General features: G+C 38.4%; 1 protein-coding gene across 1 annotated transcript in view; it reads left to right on the top strand.

Moving 5' to 3' along the window:
• The window catches only part of Uch-L5 (ubiquitin carboxy-terminal hydrolase L5), an 81,487-nt gene extending 67,275 nt beyond the window's left edge, over positions 1-14,212 (top strand). Inside the window, exons 5-7 of the mRNA XM_067157833.1 lie at positions 5,762-5,959; positions 6,041-6,140; positions 13,830-14,212. Of these exons, the coding sequence (XP_067013934.1) occupies positions 5,762-5,959; positions 6,041-6,140; positions 13,830-14,075 (544 nt within the window). The 3' untranslated portion in view covers positions 14,076-14,212. The remainder of the gene's footprint in view (positions 1-5,761; positions 5,960-6,040; positions 6,141-13,829) is intronic.
• The last annotated feature ends 1,080 nt before the right edge of the window (positions 14,213-15,292 follow it).

Raw genomic sequence — 15,292 nt, 5'->3', positions numbered from 1 at the left:
TTGACGAAATTAAATCCTACACTGTTTCCCTAAGACTTCATTCACGTCACCTTTTACCCTTCGGCCGGAAAACAAATGCCTACAAGACCTGTCTAGCAACGACTTTACATAAGTGCATACTTGATCTGCTTATGAACTTCAAATATATTTGTTTTCGGCGCAAGATAGTGATGTTCTGTTTACTCTCTTGACTGTGATTATTGTGTTTTGAACATTAACTGAATTGCCACGATGTGATACAGTGTTAATATTTTGCCTATGTTTAATATGTTAGTTATTGTTAAGATCTTCGCTATCTGGCTGATGATGACACTCTAAATGTGTTGAAACCGATCCCATTAAACAGGTTGTAACTACTTTTTACTACGGAGTATTGAAAGGTGGATCCTTCCCTATAATATTGTACATCTTATTGTGGGAATGTTATGCGGCAGCTCAGGCGGTGAAACTCAGTTCAGCCATTCTTCTGTCCTTTGGTGGCATGCAGCGCTCATCAAACTCTGCTAATTTGCAGCCCCTCTTCTTTCATGTTGAAACAGTTGTCATGTTTCATTATCTCCACAGTTTCTTGGTAAAGACAAGCACAATACTAGTGAGTGGTAGCTAGAACGATGGTTTCCTTGAATTTAATTTCATGATTGAGGGAAGAGAGAGCCTTCTCTGCCACTCTGCAGATTTCTCAGGTTGGATGAGATGACAATAATGCTTATGTTCTTTCAGCCTGGTGTTAATGCTGCTGTTGGTGGTCTTCATGTAAACCTTCCTTCACAAACGGGAATACGGTACACACTTGCACTGGAGAGAGGGTCCTTAGCTGAGTGTACTTACTGGGATAGTTTCTTACAGTCTTGAACTACTTAAATGGTGGTAATAGTTACACCTTTAAGCCATCAGGACTTTGTGCTCCAACAATCTTCTGTTCCTTAGCAGTGTTTTATAAATCCTTACTCTTCATCTGAATGCTTGGAACATGCTGTGCAATGATGATAAATCATTTGGTCATTGACTCCACATTCTCCTATCCCTGTTATAGTTAGAATTCACTTTGAATATGTGGTGTACTTGGCTCTCCTAGCTTAAAATAACTGTGTGTGCCATATTTAATTTATGTTAACCCAAGAACTAAAATATATTCAAAGCGATTGTCTGCTCATTTCCATAAAGTGAAAGATATCCTAGTAAAAGCCTGACTTTTTAAATTAATATATAGATTTTAAGAAGGAAATTTGTATTCTTCATAGTATAATGTAATAGATCACATTTAGATGTCCACATTTTCTTCCTACTTTAGACCCGCTTATTAAGACCAATGGAAAATTTCCCTTTGTGTTTTGGAAACATATATGAGGTCAGGTCAATAAATTCTCGAACTGATCGCATAACTAGGTCGTTCATTTTGTACCTTAGTCATGATTGGTCCTCATCACCTTCAAATTAGTCCCCCTTTTGAGGTTAGACATTGACTCCAGTGGCATTACCATGATCGGAAGCATTCTAGGAAGTCATTTTCTCACTTAGTGTTCTAAACGGACTGTGATTTAATTTGAATTTCCTTCCTCCCTGAAGTCCTCACCCTTTTAGATGAATTTTCAGTATGTAAATAGGAAAAAGTAGCAGAATGCAAGATTGGACAATAGGGAGGATGTGGCACCAAGATAACGATGATATCGGAGCTCCATATGTACATGGGATGTACAATATGGGAATTAAATGACTGTACCTTGCACCGGTAATTCTTGAGAACAATATGGTGGTGTGATAGGCAACTTCACTATAATGTTCTGAAGCTGCTATGAATTCTACTTGTGCAATGAGATGGTGGCTGTTCTCTAATATTCCGAGGAAATATTCCCTGCATTTTAGGAAAAAATAACACGATAGGAAATAGACTCTGTATAGCGACATTTTGGTGAACGTGTGGTCAGTGGTCAATCACATACAGGTATGGACTTTCAGAAGCAACACATGGTCCAAAATTTTCATTGGGTGGTGGGAAATAAGCTAGATGTTGCCTTTGCCATCTTGTATTACAGCATGGCTGCAAACCTTTCAGTTGTAATATGATATTTGTTTTGTGCCACTTTCTTATTCTTGGTTTACACATTGTCCTGTTCATGTTAAATTTTGGAAATTAAAGGAATGAACAAAAGGGATGAAGTAATCCAAAAACGATCACTCAGTACTCACATGATTCCAGCCAAGTGCCTCATCAGTTGATGAAGGTCCATCGCCAAGAAATTAGATTTTACTAGCTTGTGAGGCCTTTTACACATCTGCTAGTTGGTGATGAATGGTTGCGGAGTGTCAGTGGAATAAAATTGACAAGAGAAACTGGATATTTCTGAGAAAACTTGCCCTGCATCTACTTCATCCAGCTGAAATTTCACTTAGAGTCTCCAGTTTTGAATGTAGGATTCAACAGTGAAAGGTTAATGCGTTTCTGAACCACAAATGGTGATTGTTATTTTAAAGAACAAATTGACATGATTATCAACAACCTGTTCTACTCAAAGAGGATATAAATATTTATTATAAAAAGAAAATCTTCACAATTCTTTAGCAACATTAATAAGAAATCTATGAAAATACATAGGAGACCGGAATAACGATTTCATAAACCAGTTAAGATTCCAGTCCATTCATAGCTAAATGGTTCATACATCTCTGGATCCCGGGTTGAGTTCACATCAACTCCGTGTGAAATTTATACGGGATAAAGCCGAGACAGGGCAAATTTTATCGGGGATTTACAGTTCCCTGTCAGTGTCACCACCTAGCACATGTTTGACTAGCTTGGCACTAATTGGGTTTTTTATCATCTGACCTGGGAGTAGGCAAAAATTGAGTTTTAAGTAGTTTATTATATATATTTAGCCCAAACTTTACACTCCGAGTTATAGAATCAATATTTAATGTTCAACAGTTGCCCCTTCATAACTTAGGTTGACCTTTGAGCACCTTCAAATACCACCGGACTGAGCCAGGATCGAACCTGCCAAGTTGGAGTCAGAAGGCCAGCGCCTCAACTGTCTGAGCCACTCAGCCCAGCAGCTGTATTATAAATCTTTTGGTAAATGCACCGATCCTAAATTCTTTGAGGAATTATAGTTGGCCGCAGCTGGGTATGTGACTTTCTCCTATGCCATTTCATTAGTTTTTGGCCTATATCTTCAGGCCTCGGAGAAGTCACATACCAAAGTGTCTTTGATGTTCCAAAGACTTATTTCAGATGCTGTTCCTAAGAGGCTATTCCCTTATGAAAGCTGCTCTGTAACAAAGGGTGCTACGCTTCTAGGCCCTCATTGCAAAAACAAGCATTTTGAAATGCTGGAAAGGCTAAAGAAGTACGCTAGTTTGTGGAGAGCAAGTTTAGAAGTGTCCTGAAGCAGTGAGTGACGAAGTTGCAAGAAGATAGTAGAGTACCTTAACGCTGTCTTCAAATTTGCATAATCCCCTAGAGTTTATGCCACTAAAGGTGCCACAAGTGAAGTAAATGTTGACGGTGCAGTCAGATGCAGTAGTCATAATGAAACATTCTAGAAATACATTGACTCCCAGGTAGGTAAAATCAGTTTACCATTGGTCCAGAAATAATTTAAATCTATAATATGAACCTGCCCTTGGCCACTTTAGCCTACTTGCTACATCTGTGTCTGCAGAGGAGAGGCTTTCATCTGCCAGACAAATTATTTCTGACTGAAGGTCATCCCTTTCTGCAAGACGAGCTGAAACCCTGATATTTTTGGATAGAAGTTTTAAGTAGTTTATTATATATATTTAGCCCAAACTTTACACTCCGAGTTATAGAATCAATATTTAATGTTCAACAGTTGCCCCTTCATAACTTAGGTTGACCTTTGAGCACCTTCAAATACCACCGGACTGAGCCAGGATCGAACCTGCCAAGTTGGAGTCAGAAGGCCAGCGCCTCAACTGTCTGAGCCACTCAGCCCAGCAGCTGTATTATAAATCTTTTGGTAAATGCACCGATCCTAAATTCTTTGAGGAATTATAGTTGGCCGCAGCTGGGTATGTGACTTTCTCCTATGCCATTTCATTAGTTTTTGGCCTATATCTTCAGGCCTCGGAGAAGTCACATACCAAAGTGTCTTTGATGTTCCAAAGACTTATTTCAGATGCTGTTCCTAAGAGGCTATTCCCTTATGAAAGCTGCTCTGTAACAAAGGGTGCTACGCTTCTAGGCCCTCATTGCAAAAACAAGCATTTTGAAATGCTGGAAAGGCTAAAGAAGTACGCTAGTTTGTGGAGAGCAAGTTTAGAAGTGTCCTGAAGCAGTGAGTGACGAAGTTGCAAGAAGATAGTAGAGTACCTTAACGCTGTCTTCAAATTTGCATAATCCCCTAGAGTTTATGCCACTAAAGGTGCCACAAGTGAAGTAAATGTTGACGGTGCAGTCAGATGCAGTAGTCATAATGAAACATTCTAGAAATACATTGACTCCCAGGTAGGTAAAATCAGTTTACCATTGGTCCAGAAATAATTTAAATCTATAATATGAACCTGCCCTTGGCCACTTTAGCCTACTTGCTACATCTGTGTCTGCAGAGGAGAGGCTTTCATCTGCCAGACAAATTATTTCTGACTGAAGGTCATCCCTTTCTGCAAGACGAGCTGAAACCCTGATATTTTTGGATAGAAGTTCATCCTGTACAAAACCTGTTGCATGTAACACAGTGCACCAACTATGCCTGTACACCATGTATTAAGTCTGATTATATTTTGCTAATGTATGCTTAAAGATAAAGAAAGGAAATCATTTATGTACTTCATTCCCATAACTCATATTATTTAAATAAGCTTGTATCACGTATTAACTTTTCACACGTAGCTATCAGTGAAGTGCTTGTCTTTATACGAGTTTAGATTATGTTTCAAATACTCAGCTTTCATTCTGATGCCATTGATGCTTTCACGGCCCATGCATATAGACATGATATAGGCTTTTGGGCTTATGCTCTGTCAAGAAAATAAGGTGAATTTCTTTACGTTTCGCAGAGAACTATGCTCTGCGTCATCAGAAGAAAATTTTGACTGTCCTTGAGGAAGGCTTGTTTAGTTCTCTGCGAAACATAAAGAGTTTCACCTTATTTTCTTGACACGGCATAAGCCCAAGAGCCTATATCATGTCTATAAGCTTTCATTTTGTCAGTTATCACATCTTTTATGGAATACTTCTGTCCATATTCAGTAATAACATCTATTAATCTTGTTTCTTAACCTCCATTCTAGCACTTACAATTAACATAAACTTTTAGCTGCACAGTTACAGATTTGTACTCGGCTCTGTACTCAATTTAATCAAGTACTGGCATCATAGTACTTTCTCCAAACCAAACTGCTCCATCCCCACCACTGGTGGTGGTGGTGGTGGTAGTAGTAGTAGTAGTAGTAGTAGTAGTAGTAGTAGTAGTAGTATACACACCTATCAATAATATGAAATAACTACATGTAATTGATGCTATTTCATTCCTTGTGCTCACAATTGAGCAATAATAATTATTTGAATAGGTATCACAGTAATTAATTTAAAGAACAGTTAAATTTTAGAATGTAATTATTTTCAGTCAGAGTTCAGTATTTTTATTCCTTGCGTTTTTCTCCTGACTCGTCAAATACCTATATTTTATGCATGAGAGTGATGTTGATCATTTCATTTTTTTAAATATAATTTATTTTTAACAATATATTTTTCTGTCTGAAGATATTCATTAAGATTGAACACTATTTGCATCTCTAACAGGCAAACACTATTTGAATTTGAATCAAAACTAGCATCAAAAGATGATGAAGTTTACCATTTTGTGGGCTACATCCCCATTGATGGACGACTTTATGAACTGGATGGTTTGAAGGAAGGGCCTATCGATCTTGGTCCAGTTACATCAGAGGCTGATTGGTTGGATGTGGTTCGGCCAATCATAGAGAAAAGGATTAAGAAGTAAGTGTGATCTAATTAACTTATGCATTTAAAAATGAATCCTGATTCTTTGAAAAGTAATTAATTATCAATGTCTTTCAGGTACAATGAAGGAGAAATACATTTCAACTTAATGGCTATTGTATCAGATCGTAAAATGATATATGAAAAGAAACTACAGGATATTCAAAAGCAAATAGAAGTAAGTAACAAATATTAATACTGCTAGTTTTCTTTTCCTCACTTCCTGTCAACCTCTGTTCTTCCTTTTGGGTTTCCCATCCAAAACTATCCATTGCCTCCCTCTTAAAATTCTGTGTAAAGTACATATGAATCTCATTGTTCCCTTTTTCTTCTTAAAACCTCTTTACTTCTGCTTTGCTATCTGACCTCCCTTGTCCTGCTCCGATTTCCATTCATGGTGCTATTACATTTGCATGGCCATGGAAGTCTATTGTTTTTCTTTCTTTTATAGCCCTTCCTTTCCTTTAGCTGATACCATCATTCCAGTAGTTATCAGAACATACATAATAACCAGAAGAATGGCATGCTAAAAGAGAAAGTTATCTGACTCCCCAGTTACTTCCCACCAATATTCAGGCAGGCTGTTCTACTCGGTACGCAGCAGTAATCCCATCTGTCGGAGATGAGTAGCAGCAGATGACACAAAGCATGTCACAACAAACGTCAATGTAATATTATTGTTCAATTTTTTGGACTTTTTATATTGTAGGCCTTCACATTTAGTTTTCTTCTGACTCTGTGATATTAGAGCATCTAATGTAAAGGAACTCCTTCTTCCTCCTTTCCTCTCCTATCATCGCCATAAGACCTATCTGAGTCAGTGCAACATAAAGCCACTAGCAAAAAAAAAAAAAGCCTCCTTTCAAGACTTCCTCTTGTCTTATTCCTCAAGCGATTGTTCCTTTACTGTTTTCTATTTTTGATAATCATATTCACAGTTTTCCTTGTCGATGTGTGCTGTTGGTCAGGTGGTTTTTCACCTTAACACAGTCGGACGAAAAAACCACTACCGCCAGTTAAGGTGATTGAACAATACCCATGTTAACATTGATGCTTTCATGGCCCGTACTTATAGACATGATATGGGCTTTTGGGCTTATGCGGTGTCAAGCAAACAAGGTGAAACTCTTTACATTTCACAGAAAGCCCAAAAGCCCATATCATGTCTACAACACAGTATTCCCATGTTAGCAAGGCTCGACGTTGATATGGGCTAAGCAACAAAAGTCTGAATTAATGAATTGTGTTATCATAGTTGTTACGGTAAAACTCTACAAGACATAAATGATCAGAAATTGTATTCTGTTCTTCTTTCTTGTATTATTTTATTATGTAATATTTAATGATAAGACCGCTAGTAACATAGATATTACCTTACCTATGGCACGACGGCCCGTTTTCGGGTCATGGCCTCCCCAGTTGCTCTCCGCCAAACTTGTCAATCTTGTGCAGCTACTCTCTGATTCTGGATCTTGACGATATGTGCTGCGTCCTGATGTACACCATCTTCCTATCTGTTACTGGCTTTCCCACAGGCCTTCCTCCTCCAAAGTCTCCTAAGAATACCTTCTTTGGGATTCGGTGTTCTTCCATCCTAATTAGATGACCTGCCCATTTAAGTCTCTTCATTCGAATGGCATGCGACAGGGGTGCCTCCCCATACAGGGAATATAGTTCATTGTTATATCTAATTCTCCATTCCCCTTGTACGCATATGGGTCCATAAATTCTCCTCAGGATTTTCCTTTCGAAGGAATCCACGGCTTCCTTTGGGAAGGTCCACGTATCTTTTCCATACATCACTATACTGCGAATGAGGGTTTTGTATAGCATAACTTTTAAGCTCTGGTTTATATCTCTACTTCTGAAAAATGGTAGTACTACGAAGTATGCGCTGTTGGCAGCTTGAATTCTTGCCTGTATTTCCACCATTTCTTCATTCTTGTTGCTTAGATGTACACCAAGATATTTAAATTCATCCACCACCTCCACTTTGGATCCTTCAGGGACAAGTTGGTCATTTGTATACTTCCTTCTCCGAGCCTGCACCATTACCTTCGTCTTTTGTTCATTGATCTTAAGTCCAATCTCTTTGCCTTCTCTACTCAAGTCTTGAAATGCTTCTTTAACTGTCCTTTTTGTTCTTCCCATCAAATTTATGTCATCAGCATATCCATATCCAACTAGTTTAGCTGTTTTGTATAGAAGTGTTCCACTGGTGTCCACCCTTAACTTTCTAATCACTGATTCTAGTGCCAGGTTAAATAGAATTGGTGCTAAGCCATCTCCTTGCTTCAATCCCTGATTCACTTCGAAGAAGCTGCCTACTTCAGTCTGAATTTTCACTCCCACCATTGTATTTCTCATAGTCATTTCCACCAACTTTTCTGGTATCTTGAACTCTCTTAATATCACCATTAATTTATCCCTGTCAATAGAGTCGTATGCTTGTTGAAAGTCGATAAACATCTGTACCACATCTATGCCCCATTCCCAACACTTCTCCAACACTTGTTTCACAGTAAATATCTGATCAATAGTGGATCTTCCCTTCCGGTATCCTGCCTGGTATTCTCCTAGAATTTCTTCCGCCAGGGGTTCTAGTCTCTTCTTCAGAATGGAGGTGAACAGCTTATATACTGTACACAGCAGTGTGATCCCTCTATAATTGCTACATACCAACTTATCCCCTTTCTTGTATATTGGGCATATGATGCCTTTGCGCCAGTCTTCAGGCATTTCTTCTGTATTCCACAACTCTGCAGGGATTCCATCGATACCTGGTGCTTTATTGTTTTTCAGTTGCTGTATGGCTTCTATCACTTCTTGAATAGATGGTGCTGTGACTTCTGATTCATCTGTCTCAGTGTTATTTCGTGAGGTAGTTGGTGTTTTCCCTTTCATTTCTATTGGGTTCAGGAGGTGTTGGAAATATTCCTTCCATCTATCTTGGATCCCTTCTTTATCTCCCAAAAGCTGTCCATTTCTGTCCTTACACATGTTTGTTCTTGCCTTGAATCCTTCTTTCACTAACTTCTCTGTAAGCCATGTAGCTATTATCTTCCTTAAATTCCTCCACTATTCTAGCCATTTTCTCATTTAATTTTCTTCTCTTCCTTCTTCGACATACATTCCTTACTTCTTTATTCTGGTTTTCAACCTCTTGTTGGTCTCTCTAGGTATGCTTTATATGCTTTATCTCTTTCTTCTATGGCTTTTTCGCATTCCTCATCAAACCATTCCTTTGTGTTCCTTTTGGGTACAATGTCTAGTGTGTCCTTTGCCACGGCCTTCCATCCATTTGGTCTCGACCGTTGCTGTTTGGTACTTATTATATTTCTCTACCAGCACTTCTGCCATTCTTTTCTCATATCTTTCTGATACTTCCTTATTCTTCAATTCACAAGTATTGTACTTTTCTATCCTACTCATTCCTTCCTTTCTTGTTTTCATAATGCGGCACCTTAAGATTGCCTTAACTAGAAAGTGGTCGGAGCCACAACTTGTTCCTCTGAATGATCTGACATCCATAATATTGGATGCCCATCTTTTCTCCATCATTACAGGGTCTATTTGATTACAGGTCTTTCCATCCGGCGATATCCATGTTTGCTTGTGTACCTCTTTATGAGGGAAACAAGTTGACATCACTTTCATGTTTCTGCTGGTAGCAAGGTCAAGCAGTCTCTGTCCATTATCATTAGTATTGTTGTATAAACTATGGATCCCTATTATTCCTTTATATATCTCCTCCTTCCCAATTTGTGCATTTAGGTCTCCTATTATCATCTTAGCATCGTTTGATGGGATTGAATCTAGCACTCGTTCCAGTTCAGCATAGAACTGATCCTTGACTATCTGTTCCTTGTCTTCCTTTGGTGCATATACATTTACAATTGTTAAGTTGTAGAATCGCATTTTAACACGCAGTGTTGCCAATCTTTCATTTACTGCCAAAAACTGTAGTACATCATCTTTAGCTTGTTTTCGTACTATAAATGCTACTCCTCCTTCTTGTGCAATCCTTGGCTTCCCACTATTGAATATTGTGTGGGTTTTGGTGTCCCAGATCTCATCCCTTCCTGACCATCTAGTTTCTTGTATGGCTGCTATGTCCACTTTGTTGACTTCTAGTTTCTGCATCAGTACTTTCAGTGCTCCGGCTCGTAGAAGTGTGCGTACATTCCATGTACCAATTGCGTAGTCCATTGCCTTTAGCTTAGCTCGTCGTCTATTAAATCCACCATTCCGAGGCATATTCTGGGGCTTCGCAACAGTTTGTTTTCCGGAGCGAGGTTGTTAGCCTTGCTCCAACCCCCAGCAATCCTGGAGGACCGATGTTTTCTGTTAGAGTTGTCTCCCTTAGCTGATTGGTCCCCATTTAAGCGTCGGGAACTCGCTTTCTGCCCTTACATGACTTAGCCGTGTACCTGAAAGAATGTACCCGTTGCCCAGAGGCCACGGCGTGGTCGTGCATGTATCGAACTTGGTAGGAATAAATGGCATTTCCTGTGTTTTGCTAGTACACTCCCATCAGCAAGAAGTGCACCCACAGGACCACATACTACCCCTTCGACCTCCAACCTAGATATTTGAGACTTAAATTTTAGGCCTTCCCCTAAACTACCATTTCACTCAGCATGAATAAAATTATTTATAGCCTAAAGAGTAGCACCTTATTCCCCAACTTTACATACATTTTCATTAAATTCTATTTAGCCATTTTCTTGTTATGCAGATACATACATACAGACGGACAGAGATGATGGAAAATTAAAGACTGTATTTCCTTCTTACTGTGGACATGACTGATACAGAAAAGTCGTCTTTATGGTCATTCAGATTGGTGCAAGATTGGTTCTTGGACATTTGGATTGAAAGCAGGCGTCTCAGCTAGTACAATGTCTGGTTTTCTTGGTCGTGTAAGCACTTGAGGATTATTGAAGGTGACAGATCGATTAGGTGGAGATTCCAAGTTCTCATTGTCTGGTTGAGGTGGTACCACTCTTGTTGCATTTAGCTGATTTATGTCTCCCTTCAGGATGCGACTTGAATCCAGTTTCACAAGGTAATGACATGAAGCTTACGAATGATGACTCCAAACTGCCACAATGCTGAATTGTTCTGGTAGACACAAGCTTGAATTCTCTCCCCCACCTGAAGCAAGTGGATCAATGCAAAGTTAAGGCTTCTTCGCTGGTTTAGGGAAAATTGCAACCAGCCAAGTTGGCCATGCAGTTAGGGTCATGTAGCTGTGAGTTTACATTCGGGAGATTGTGGGTTCAAATCCTACCATCGGCAGCCCTGAAGTTGGTTTCCATGGTTTCCGATCTTCACACCAGGTAAATACTTGGAACTGTACCTTAATTAAGGCCATGGCCACTTTCTTCTGTCTTTTCCCATCCTTGCATCACTGAAAACTTTCACCGTATTAGTGCAACTTTAAACCACTAGCAAGAAGAAGGAAGATTTCATACAGTTGAATCCTTTATTTTCTACCAAGGTACTGTTCTGCAAGGGACAGTCCACAACCTAATGGCATGCAGAGTAGCGCAAAAGGAGTTGGTGGACTTCATTTGTGAGTGTCCCTCACTCTGAGGCCATTGCTTTCATGTACTGTTTAAAGATTTGCACAAAGCATTCTGCCAGTCCATTGGTAACTGGATAGCCTGGGCTATCAGCTTCTGGGAAATGCTATACCGGTACCAGGAACAATAGGTTTTGAACTCGTCACTAGTAAATACAGTTGCATTACCAAAAACTATTGCACTTGGAAAGCCGTGAGAAGAGATGTCTTCCAGCAAGTCGATAGTTGAACTTGAAGTAGGAGCAATCCTTGAAATACAAATTTCCACCCAATTTGACTTAGTCTCAATGCAGTTTAACCCGTAGAGAGCCAGACAACGATATACCGTTGTTTCGTGTATACGCGTAAAGTACCAACCTCGATATATCGTTGCTTGGGTAGCGCGTAATTCTATACGAGTTAGTACAACTTGGGCCGTCAGATTGCAACATCTTATGTGCCGAGTCCATAGAGAATTGGCATTAGATTTTAACTACGTCGCTAGATAGTGTGTAAATTCATTCGTTATCATGCATTGAATTTCCAAAGTCCGTGTTCATCTATGACGTATGACCTCCATGCCGCATGAGTAAAATGGCGACTAGCGGCAGAAGTTATTTTGTTAATGATGACGAACTGGCTTTATATCTTAATAATTTTTAGTGAAGAAGAGGATGATGAAGACTCTGATGAGGAATTCATTCCTCAAACAAGTGAGGAAGGGGAAAGTGAAAGTGTTATTGGGAGTGATAACGGCGAGTTTTCTGTAAACACTCAACCCCGTACTCATTGTCCGAGTGTAAATATTGAAAGTGGTAATGACAGTCTGAGTGACAGTACGATGATGATGACGGCTGTAACAATATGCAACCGCAACAATTTCCTGTTTTCCGTGAAATTCAGTTAGGTCAGGATGCAAAATACTAACCCTAACCTGATTGTTATGATACTCCTGGCCCGAGACACGCCCCTTCGTCAGACGCAAACCTATAGCGTGTTTTTATTTTATTTTTCATGGCTCAATTATTGAATCTCATAACTACAGACAAAAGCAGATATGAGAAATCATGTCTTGTCACCATATGCCAGAGCAGAGCAGTGGCGCCCGGTTATATTGACAAGGCTTTCATTGCTGTTTTGTTGAAAATGGGTATAACTAGAAGGCCAAGCATATTTTCTTATTGGGTCAAAAACTCCCGTTATATTCCATGGTTTGGAAATATGTTCTCAAGAAACAGATTCCAATTGACCTTGAGATTCTTTCATCTTGTGAACAATGATAATGTATTACCATCTGGTCACCCTGACTACAACCCATGTGCCAGGTTCGATCCCATTGATGAACATGCCAATTGTATATTACGATACCATTGTACATAACTCTTAAACTACTGAAGATAAAAATGTAAAACTATACATGTTTATTCATCTAAAATAGGACATTTCAAAGAAGTCATCAGTATTTACTGTTGAGGTGAATTTTCTGGGGTTTTTTTCCTGTTTTGGTGTTTTAAACTTGCTTGGAAAATATTTTTTTCAAAATACCCAAGAGCATTTTAGTGCTGTAATTTAGTTCAGCAGTACGAATGTCTTCTTGTTAACATTTAATAACAATTTCAAGTCATAGTTATAATATTTGTGAACTATATAGTCCAGAGATTGAGAACCTGCAAAATTCTCTAAATCTGTCTGGCACTCTTGGCATACTGTGAGCAACCGGGCCTGGCACTAAGAGGGTTAAGAAGTACTGTAATGGTTTTCAAAAGGTCCAGCAAAATCAATATGGGTAGTGGTTTAATACAAACACTGTATCATTCACATTTATGCTGCGTTCCTTGCTTGTTGTTTTAACTGAAAACAAGTGTGAGATCACCTTCCAGTCGGTTTCAAAACTTTATCGTGCAAGATATTCCACTTTGCCACAAAGAAGGTTTTTTTGTATTTTTTTTCTTGTGCTAAATTATACCAAGCATGCCACTGCAACAATCTAGGTATAAGGATATTCAATAAATTTCTCAGGTACCTATATATCCCACTTGCTCATGGTTGTCCATCAATTGATCATCCTGTATACTGTTTCAGTATTGATTTTCCTCATTACCATTGTCCTAGGCATTCTGTTTTCTGTTGAATGTTGTGCAGTATTCAAATTAATTCACAATCTTCCTGTTTATCTGCTCTCTTGTAGAATAAATGATAAACATTTGTATGCCTTTGAATGGTATCCAATACTTGGAATTTGTGTAATCGTCTTTTAAAGTCAATAAGGATAATGACATGTTACCTTTTTTTTTTCCACAGGAAAATGGTATGGAAACCGATGTTCAAAATAGTGAAATTTCACATCTTCGAGCTTTAATAGAAGAGGAGGAATCAAAAACTAAGCGATACCAAATGGAAAATATTCGGCGGAAACACAACTATTTACCATTAATTGTAGAAATTTTAAAAATATTGGCTAAAGAAGGGCAGTTGCTACCACTGTATGAGAAAGCCAAGGAAAGAGCCATGGAGAAGGAATCCAAGAGAGAAGAAGCAAAGGCATAACTCATTCCACTTTCTGTTTTACCATATACTAAAAAGTTGTATATTGCAGTGTTCAGTGTTATAAAGATTATATGATGGAGTTTTGACTTTGTATGTGCGTGTGATTCTGATGCAAATAAAATTATCTTTTTGTATTTTTTCTTGTGCTAAAATATACCAGAGATGCCACTGCAACAATCTAGGTATGAGAATATTCAATAAATAAGTTTCCCAGGTACCTATATAGATTTTTTATTCATCATGTGGATTGTATGCCTAAAGATGGCTATAGTTTTATACTACAATTTTTGGTTGTAAATATACTGAGAATGATCATCATCATCATCATCTCTTCTGTCTCAAGTCAACGAAGTGCAGTATACAAGTTCTCTCTAGTGTTGTCTATCCTCCTCCTACTTAAAGCCATTCTGTGTCTCTTCCTAATAGGTCCTGCTCCACTTAGTCCATATATTCAATGGATGGCTTCTATGTCTATTCCATGTAGATCTCTTACCAGCAATTCCACCTGCTTTGTTTCTTGGTGAGGAGTATACTATAATTCCCAGTTGTATGGTGTTCATCATTCTAAATAGCCAATAAAGTCTCTAAGATTTTGTTTATCTCGTCTATACTAGAGTCGGGCGTGCATTGTTTGTACAATCCTGCCGTTCTTTCACTGGCTTGGAGAGTCTGCAGTCTGCCTCTCAAATCTAAACTCACCGATGCACTGGCATGCATTGCAGAATGTTATCAAAAGAAATGTTTATATAAGTTCATATACTTTAAGAATAACATTATTATAAATGTGATAAAAAATGTTTAATGAAAATATTATAATACATTTCAAGTGTGTAATATGTACCTATGAATTATTATTGTTACATTCTTTAGCAAACCATATATTTTATTTAATTTCGTCTTATTTAGTGAACTTACTGCATACATTAAAGTAATCAATTTCTGAACCATTAATGTTTATTTTTCTTCTGAACTAAATTTTCAATATCGGGGGTCTCCATCATGAAAAGTTCTGAGAGACCTGTATGTAAACAAATGTAGGCACTTAGCTGATAAGCACCCTCACTAGGTATCTCTTCCTCAGTGTCTTCTTAAAATGAAAAATACTGTATAAAGTGCTCAAAGAAAGTTTTACAATTTCATATGGTATATGTCATGGTACCTCCATCATGTTTACAGTATGCACTGTAGGCCAATGTCTGAGACACATAGTGACACTA

The sequence above is a fragment of the Anabrus simplex genome, chromosome 1, assembly GCF_040414725.1.
Source record: "Anabrus simplex isolate iqAnaSimp1 chromosome 1, ASM4041472v1, whole genome shotgun sequence".
In the NCBI taxonomy this organism is placed as follows: domain Eukaryota; kingdom Metazoa; phylum Arthropoda; class Insecta; order Orthoptera; family Tettigoniidae; genus Anabrus; species Anabrus simplex.
The sequence above is the reverse complement of the archived record's forward strand: the minus strand, read 5'-3'. Positions and strand labels throughout refer to the sequence as shown.